Genomic DNA, 10,073 nt, shown 5'->3' on the forward strand with positions numbered 1-10,073 from the left:
GACTTCCATATTCCCTTCTCAAAAAAATTTCCCTCTCTATTGAAATAAATTTAAATATGAACAACTCCCTAGGGAGGAAATCCAGCCTGTCTGCAAGCATTTGAACATAATCAAACATTGTTAAAATATAAAAGTCAAGCAGGAGATAAATTATAAATGTCTAACAGGTATAATATAATTTAATATTAGGTCTTATAATTTATTTTATAGTGAATCAAATAATATGAGCAAATAAAATACAGACCGCTTTTATACAACTCGTTAACAGTGTTATTTAAAAAATAAATATATTTATAGAAAACTACTTTACAAACCAAATACATAATTGTGTTGAGAATATTTGGTATGAATAAGTAATGAATCGAAAATATAATCTTTGACTTAATAGTCATTGTTATGCCTAGAGTTCGCTTCCACACGATATGTCAATAATTTATTTACCATTTAGTAAAGTTGATATTTTTACACGTAGAATGTGCAATAAAACATAAAAATTCAATACAGCTTGTTAAAATAGTCGTTCTGAAATTAAAATGTTGCATTTTGTGGTTCTAATTGTCGCTATTTTATACGTGTTTTGGGATGTAAACTATTTTTTAAGAACAAGTTTAACAGTTGCGCTTGGAAGATTGTTGAATGAAAAATGCAAATCAAATGACGCTACATATATTTACGGTAAGTGGAAATCCTTAAACCTTTCATCCCGGGTGTTCACTTAAATATGCACAAATTTTAAGATTTTACTCACGTAACTACCTTTATTTAAAACCGGGCAGATTACTGGTATCCGCAAGTACATCTCTTTTTTCTGCCTATATTGATAGTCGATATTATACAGATAATTTCGTTTTTAAGTTTTACACCTGTCTTTTGCCTGGTTTACTTTTTGTAGCGAATTCCCGAATTCCTGTAGTTCTTTTAAATAATGTTTATATCAAGTTTAAAATGTATTTCATTAGAATTAAACTAATTGGAATGAATACATATATAAGTATTGTAAGAAAATTAAACACGTTTTTTAAACGACGCCGGCAATTTATTATCAATTAGAGAAGAACCAGTGTTCGTTAAAAATCAACGATAATATTTTTTTTAAATATAAATAATTTTAAACATACTGAAAACGTAAAAATCTTTTGAAACATGCGGAACACAAAATATTTTTTACGTTCACGAGAATAAATTCAGGTGTCTCTCAGAAAGGATTAAAAGAACACAGTTAGAAAGTTCAGTGTTTTTATTTTATTTGTTAATTTACTATAAAACTTAGCCATTTTTTTTTTTATTAAAAAATTGTATTATTTCTTAAAAAATGGTTTGAAAATTAGTTAAAGTTTTAGTTTCGTCATTTTGAAATTACTCCGCGTGTGACGTCTCAAGTTCTCATCGATGAGGTTTTGGAGAATCGGCTTTCCGATAACCGTAAATCTACCACAAGACTATCATTGGTTGATTTTGGAGAGCTACTAACAGCATTCAAAATACTTCCCTTTTATTAAAATCATTTTTATGATTTTTTCATTCATTTTCGAGAAACTTCGCCATACTAGTTAAATATTCTAAATTTTACCGCGCGCTAGAAAACATTTTTCTATATCCCGTTTGCTGGTAGCATTGAACTTCCTCACTGTTAAGATTTCATATCCTTTTAATCCAATAATATCAAAATCAATATTTCTACCATTTCGTCAAAGGCTTTGTGACTATTTTTCTGCTTAATACTCTGATCACTGTCTTAAAAATTAAGGTGATTGATGGTAATTTTAAAATTTCTAATATTAAAAACCCGTCTACAAAAATACATAAAAATAATGAAACTGGATTTTTTAGGTTTTTGTACTACCAACGATGTTGACATATTTCTTCGTCATATGAATAATGCTCGTTTTCTAAGAGAATTCGATTTTGCTCGCTTCCATTTTTATGACCGTTCAGGCATTTGGCATAACATGAAGATTTGTAATGGTCGTTCACTTCAAGGGGCATCGAATATTAGATACAGAAGAACCATACCGATTTTCACAGCTTACAAAATTGAAACAAAGGTAATTTGTAATAATATGAAAAAAATAATTTCAGATTAAATTTTTCCGAAACTCCTGGATGTAGGTTCTGCAGTGCAGATGATGAAACACATATACACATTATATGTGATGCTTTATCATTATATCATTAAAAAAATCGCATCCTCGGTGGAACATCGGTTAAACCTGAATGTAAGGGCACTGACCCCTATCTAATAGCCCATTACTTTAAGGACTTGGGTTTAGAGGAGATTTGGCAATATGAGAATACTCGCCCCCTACTCAGCAGATAGGCTTTTTAACTCTAAAAGACTGTGGTAAATAATCCCTTTGCGCGAGGTGATGTAACATCATGTTACATGTAAAAGACGGAATATTCCAAGGTTAAGACATTTGAAATAAAATAAAAACATATGGAGACTTACTGTTTAATTATTCTTTTTCCATAATTTATGCAAATAAACAAAAAAAATAGCTCTGTTATGGCAAAATAAATTTAAAAAATCATAAATACCCCGCTCATGTTACGCGCGTGCGTCATCAACTGATTGAAAACTGAATCTGTTTTACACAACACCTGTCACAGCGTCTCTGTCTTCCTTGTTATGAGTTCTATCTTCGCGCTCTCTCTTATACAGATGTGTTGCTGAATCAGCGAACATTCATTCTTAGCGTAGCAAGGATAAATATTACGTCAGGGGCTTATTTAGCACTAACCCCCAGTAAAAAATGACTATTGTAATTTGTAAAATATGATTTCGAAGAAATGTACAACTTGATTATAAATAATTATTATGATCTCTTCCCTATGCGTACCTGGTGGTGCATATAAAACTACATTGGGGCACCAATCACAGCGTATTTTGATCATTAGCTGCTTGGCAGAAAGGGCAGTTTAGTATTATATACTTTTATTCGGTTTAGTCATAACTAGTTCGAATGTTTTCTGTGTTTTTTGCAGGTAACAATTTTACAGGTAATAATTTTTATATTCCCTTTTCGTGGTGAAATAAATAACGTGTTTGGCTACTATCCTTTAGGTCATGGGTTCGATCCTCGATAATGTCTAAATTCTAAATGAAATGTTTTTTAGTGTAATATTCCATAGTTATTGTGTAGTAGATATTGTAGATTTATATATATGACTCCAGTACCTCGGAATCTGCCGGAAGTTCCTTGGCAGACAGGTGACGCGGCTTGGACACAGTTATGTAGGCACCCGTGAGTGCAATCGGGGGCAGCCTCTGGCTGCTCAGGAGGGTCCTGTGGACGCCACTTGATGCACGATGAACCCAAACTCTAGCAGCATATTTATGTCAATTAGGCGATGTTTACTCCTTGATATACTTGAGAGTGGTTAATTTGGGGATATTTATTCTTTCAATGCGACAAATTTTTGCTTCATATGGCTACACTGATGATAAAACGTCAAAAAATGTGAACACGTGAAATCAAACATGATGATTTTCATTTAGAACTTTATTGCGACCTTAAGCATTACCCAAAACACTTGACAACTTTAAATTGACCAAACCCTATTAGATTTATTTCCACATTGAAGCAGTTTTATACATCATTTGACGTTTCATCATCAGTGTGGACATTGATATATGAAGTAATCGTATTGAAAAAATAATAATCTTCAAATTAATCACTCTATAGGGGTTAGAGAAGATTAAAAATACCACCACTGGTAGCTCTTCTCACCCTTCGTACCTTCATTCAAGCAAGGATGCCTTCGACATGACATGAGCCAAACAATCTTAAAGTGTCCGAGGAAATCCAAGATTTATTTATTTAGATAGATTATATACATCTATATTAATGTTTAATACACGTTATATTACATTAATTTTTATATTGTTCACAAGTATAGGTGTTTAAAGTATGTGAGGCCTCATACACATGCATCGATTTGTGTTAATAATATATTTATTTTTTGCAGTTAATTTACTGGGATGACAAAGCGCTTTACTTTGAACAAAAGTTTATCACACTTGGAGACCAATTTATCAGAGCTATTCTTCTGTCAAAACAAAATGTTTTAAACATGAAAGTCGAATCCTTATTCGAAGGAATAGAAGGCTATGAGAATAAACCGTCATGCCCCCCGGAACTATCACTCTGGTTGGATTCTATAGATGTATTAAACGCTAAACTAAGGAAAAAATATTAATAAAGTTGAAAAATAATCACAAAATAAACAACAACAGAAATTGCGAACGGGATAATGGAAGTAAGGACATTTACAGAGCTTATAAACCATTGGCTGGTTATAACTTTATTGCTGTTAACATTACCAATTGTGTAACATTCCCAATTCTGACTGTTTCCCTAATTCTTCCATCTTTGTTTTATATACTACCTACTTTATTATTGTCATCTTCTTTAGGAGTGCAATGCAGTCATTTTCTGGAAACATTTAAACATTCTCGAAAAATATAAATTTTACTTGTGTAATTTTTAGCTAAAAAATACATAAATTTATCTCGAAGTAACGTGTCATAAAATCGACATTATATAATTATTTTTATTTGAACAATAACATTTTTTGTACAAATTTATTGATTATTTTAAAGATTGTTTGTGTCCGTGGTAGTGTTGTGAACTCGATCTTCGTTGATCCACAAGTTGTTGTCCATTTTCTAACATAATGAATTAATATTGACTGAAAATAGTCTTAAAAATATTTTGAATGAAACACTAAAAAAAACTATATTTTGAGTTCGTCCAAATTTTTGTAGGCAATGTCTGGATTCAACCCCCTTGGAAGTATATAATATTTTCAAATATATTTGATTTGATTTTAATGTGATATTTTTAATTTGATATAAACAATGATTTTGTAAACTTTTTTCAATTATAAAATTAATTCGCCAGTGACGTCATAATTTCTAATCGGCGAGTTCTGATAATTGGTGAGTTAGCTTCCTGGAAATCGGAAATCTACCATAACATTCTGTCATTGGTTGATTCGGAAGACTTGTGACGTAATTCAAAGCTGTTAATTTTTAAATATATTTTCGAGATACTTTGCGGTACAAGCGTACACTCGGTTTACAATTAAATGCTTTAATTTTTACCGCGTGTAAAAAAACATTTTTAATGTCCGATTTCCCGTAGCACTTAAGTTCCTCATTAGACAGTAGTTATATTTAAGTAAGTAGGTAGAGCAGTAATTTAAAACAGGCATTTCTTCTTTATCGAAATACCTCTATTTAATTATGTAAATACCAGTATCATGTGTGTAACTCAGTTGTTAGTAGACCTAACACCAACTTTAAATTGAATAAAATACTTACGCGATGAATGGTATTTGTGTAGGTCCATTTTTTCTTTCTTCTTTTTCCGCATCACCAAACGCCTCCAGGAGACCCTATCGCTAGCCAGAACTTTCACCACGCTTATCGTCCCCGCATCCATTAGTTTCGCCGAATAAAGCCAAAAGATCGTCATCAACGGTCTTCCAGAATGGCATTGAGGGGAGATCCAAGCCCACCATTCACCCGCAGCTGTTATAGAGTCCTGTGGAACTCTCTGTCAGCATGCATAGAGAAAAGTTATTATAAATATTCCCAAGGAATACAAACTCTATGCAGATTAAGGAGGGGGGAGGAAGATGTATGGACATAGGCCAACACGTCCCCCCCCCAGGATCCCCTCAATGCCTCTGTTTATTATTTAAAAAATATGTATTTATACAAACAACTTACATAAATAAACGTATCCAAATACACAAAAACAATTTCTTAAAACTATAGTAGCACAACAAACATAACACACCAGACATAAGTAAAAACACGGATATTTACAATGAGAGAACGGCTTTGAATAAAGAAGGACTCCCTGGGTGGTCAGAGGCAGAGGATCCTAATACCACCCCCGTAAGGGGAGGACAGCTTACCCTTACGGGGAGGACAGCTTACCCACCACATACCGCACACCGCATCTGAGGACATAAGTCTCCTTGGCGGTGCCCACATACACGGAAAATTGGTCGTTGTCAAACGAGAAAAGCTGCCCGAAGGAGCTCTCTGAAATCTGGTAGCCTTAGCATCTTTGTGCTGAAAGAAAGTAATCCAGAAGTACATAATATGTACTTCATTGGATTGAGAAGAGAGGGAAGTGAATTCTTCACTGACTGGGATTAAATTGATTGGACATGATCAATTCGCCGAAATGATTACAAAACTTTTTAAAAGCCTTGAAATTCTTTTTAAAAGCCACCAGATCTGTATATCCAACAGGAGCTATAACAGGGCCACGGATAGTAGCGAGAAGCTCCATTCGGTAATCATAGAGAAGGGGAAAGGGACAAGAACACAGGATGTGTTCAAAAGATTGGTTAGGATATCCGCAGCAGCACGAAGGGGAGTCAACAATATTAAAAACAAATAATTTTTGATTAAATTTACCATGACCTGATAAAAACTGCGTAGTCCAGTAATCGGGGATAACCCAAGAAGATTCTAAGCGCTGACGGATTGAAGGGAAAAAAAGAAAGGTAACCCTCCCTGAAGAGGAAGATTCCCATCGCGATTGCCAAGCATTAAGAAGAGCATTTAAAGTCATTTTTTTAATATTTGATTGAGACATTCGTTCAGTTGGGAGTAGACGGACGCCACCAATAACAGAGGAACGCCTTCTTTTTAGGTGGAAATTTGCAGATCGTCGCTGAACCTCCAGATCTAAAGGAAACAAGCCCGTTAGAACCGGGAGTGCATCCGTTGAGCATGTCCTATATGCTCTAGAAAGAGCCAGAAGAGGTTACGTAAGGGGAGGACAAATCAAAAGAACGTGTGCGTTCCGCTCGGAAGGAAGCACAGTCTAAACTGAATGAGCATCCCACAAGAACAGTTGTCTGTCCCACCATATTTCACCCACCTAGGCGTCCGCGCATCTGAGGAGCTACCAACGCGATATCCAGATACCTTCCAGAATGGCAGGAGCCCGCAGTTGTGAAGATGAGGCAATTTGGGTCAATGCTCTTCTGAGGTATCCGCAGCACGTGCCAAAGAGAAGTCCACCGCTGTACTCGCAAGGTGCTCGTTATAGGAGGCTGCTGCGTCCGTTCTCGGACTTAATTGTTGGTAATAAAATATAACCACCTTATACGAATATGCATTCTCCTCAAGCATATAATATACTCTTAAAACTCAGAAGTTTGGTAAGGTGCCAGGATTCACACCAATATGTAATACATAATATACATACGAGTAGGTAGTGAATTTATTCAAGAGTTGAATAATCAGCAATTCGTTTTGACCGAGTATAGTTCTAGAGTCTATAGTTGGCCTCGTGGTGTATAGTTGACGTCTTGGGTTCGATTCCCGATATGGTTGACATGAAATATTCATTTAAAAAGGTGTTTTTACACTAGAATATTTCACAGCTCCTGGACTGGTACCTGAAGCGTAAGACTGATAATCTTACCTTCATGTAACAAAAATGAAAAGATACACTGCGATTTGTGTACCAATGCAGTGTAAAACTGAATCGCGGTAACGATTTAAATAGATAAAAATTTTAAAAATTTCACAGTAACGATTTTAGGTATATAAACATAAACATAATAATGTATATTATATTTTACGTCGCGGTACCTACATAAAATATATATATTTAATTTACAACCAAACATAAACCCACACCAATTATTAGCTATTTTATATAGGGAGGGTCCGATGTCTTGCAGGGTACCCGCTGGCACAGCGCGGGTTTAAGCTGTGTAACTCGGTTATAAGTTTAAACTATGCCCTGTCTGCGTAATCTATAAGTGTGAACGCACTGCAATTAATTATATGAATCATACACATATATAATTTATTTATTTAACCTTTTACATAATTACAATAAAACAATTGAAAAAAAATACAACAATATACAGCATAATATAAAAAATAACAAAAACATCGAAAAAACTATACAAAAGTAAACAATATAAAAAAAATTACATCTGTTACAAATATAAATATTTACCTATATAAAAGAAATGTAAATTAAAGAAAATAGTGGGTAGTTTTTTTTTAAAAAAGAGGAAGAGAAGAAAAAAAAAGTGGTTTAAAAGGAAAGTAAAAGCTAATTTATATTCAATACGTCACACAGTAATTTCTTTCTCTTAATTCCGTAGAATTAAGAATAGTCCAGAAACCGCATACGCACATCAAACAGAAGGCGACTAAACCACTCAAAAATGAGTATGTTTACGTTTTGACCCATTAGTTTCTTTGTAGACGTCGCTCAGTACGCAACTCTTGATTTTAATTCAACCATGCCGTGTTGTGTCCCTTTAAAGTGAAAAAATACTGCTAGGATCTTAAAGAAACAGGATGCAATCACATTTTATGTGTAATTAGCAAATTAATGTGTATGTAACAAATGCATTACTTAAATTTTTTATTATTTTTCCATCTGTCAGATTGTCGAAGAAACAAAATGAATATTTCGTTAGTGTTGCCAGGATAGTAATTTTTTTACCCTACTTTGCTCATCTAATGAGAGAACTAATGCAAATTGGATCTCGGATTAAACAACTTTATCGTAGACATTTGACCGACATTATCTTTAAATATCAAATATTATTCAACATGATATAAACATATCCGTTTTATGTAAAATGAAATTTATTTTTTATTTTAAGTTCAAAGTTCATGAATTAAATTACTCTTATTAAATGACGCTTTACTTGTCTACTCTGTTGTGTCAATCAATATTTCCGCGTGCACACTAAAATTTTTGAGAAATTAACAGATTGCTTTTTTTTACCTTACATTTGTGTTATAATTATATTTGTTCCCATCGTGCAACATTACGCGGCGGCATCACGAATGCGCACGGCGAAAGTGAGGCAAAGTGAGGGAATTATTGGACACAGTCCGATGTATTCAAATATTATTCTACGCTTCTTCTGGACTATTCTTAATTCTATGCTTAACTCATAAACTCCACAAAATGACAAAAACCCGTTTACACCGGCAAAACATCATTAGAGAAAAAAAAATCGGAACAATACAATTAGGTAGGTACAAATGCCAATGTAAAAATAAGGTAGTCAATTTAACACGGTTTTGATTTTGATTTATATTTTTAATTGTGTTGGTTGCTTTGAATTTGATGTTTGAACTCGTAAATCATCAGTTATAAACGTATGCTCGTGACCTATTTGCAAGGTCATGGATAAATACAAAATGACTATCCGTGACCAGTGGTTTTAACATTGAGGTGCGAGTCAGGTAAATTGAAATAATTACAATGGAACTAAAAAAATAATACTTTTCAAAAGTGAAAAGCGGTACATAGTAAAAAGTAGATAAATATGAGAATGAAATACCAGTGTACGAAAGTTAGACTGAATCTATACGGTTCCATTATGAGTAATTATGCGCTACTGCTGTAGAGCCTCCCATACGGACAAAAATCGTTCTAGGATTATCAATCCCGAATTTAGCTATAGTTTACAGCAAAACAATGGGGCGTAGGTACTCAGGTCGAGAATCGCAAGCACAGCGATAAAACCGTTCGTTACACGTTTGTTAAACCAAAAACCAAATTTTAAAAATGCAGCGCTTTTGTTTTATGCAGTAGTGCGAAATGCCGTCTCTACAGTTCGTGACGCCGGGGCGCTTTGTTTAGACGGGGTCTACGTTCAAAGCGCACGGAAGGAATGCGGTAATGTGTTTTGATGGTTAAAAATTGGCGCCTTAATATTCAAGAATATAATATATTAAAGGTAATTTTTGTATATACTGGATAGCATCACAACACATTATCGCATTTATTCCGTGCGCCATGAACGTAGACCCCGACTAAAGATATTCAGTATTTACTCATAAAAATCTATAATGAGATGGGTAGATGATGCATATCAAACTAATGTTTCTTACATAATTTATTATTATTAGAAGTGTACCTCCCTATTATAATGGAATAGAGAAATGAAATTTGCAACAGGTCTATAACAATATGAGATAAGTATCTCACTATTTTTATTCCATATATTATCGTGTCATCAAAAATATGGATTTTGATTTTGAAAATACAACTACAACC

General features: G+C 33.8%; 1 protein-coding gene across 1 annotated transcript; it reads left to right on the forward strand.

Annotated features, from left to right (window-relative positions):
- Window positions 1–386: 386 nt before the first annotated feature.
- On the forward strand, window positions 387–4,834 carry LOC148276289 (protein THEM6-like). The gene is made up of 3 exons (XM_088234487.1): window positions 387–675; window positions 1,831–2,045; window positions 3,970–4,834. The coding sequence occupies exons 1-3, from the start codon at window positions 534–536 to the stop codon at window positions 4,198–4,200; spliced, it is 588 nt and encodes a 195-aa protein (XP_088090613.1). The 5' UTR covers window positions 387–533; the 3' UTR covers window positions 4,201–4,834.
- Window positions 4,835–10,073: the final 5,239 nt, after the last annotated feature.

The sequence above is a fragment of the Micrasema longulum genome, unplaced genomic scaffold (assembly GCF_059751315.1).
Source record: "Micrasema longulum isolate JH-2025_06_02 unplaced genomic scaffold, ASM5975131v1 h1tg001246l, whole genome shotgun sequence".
NCBI classification, from domain to species: Eukaryota; Metazoa; Arthropoda; class Insecta; order Trichoptera; family Brachycentridae; genus Micrasema; species Micrasema longulum.

Bases quoted from the DNA above. Each gene is read 5' to 3' on its own strand.
- LOC148276289 (XM_088234487.1), top strand. From the start codon at position 534: ATGTTGCATTTTGTGGTTCTAATTGTCGCTATTTTATACGTGTTTTGG. The intron at 676-1,830 runs GTAAGTGGAAAT...TGGATTTTTTAG, and splicing joins TGACGCTACATATATTTACG to GTTTTTGTACTACCAACGAT. The intron at 2,046-3,969 runs GTAATTTGTAAT...TATTTTTTGCAG, and splicing joins CTTACAAAATTGAAACAAAG to TTAATTTACTGGGATGACAA.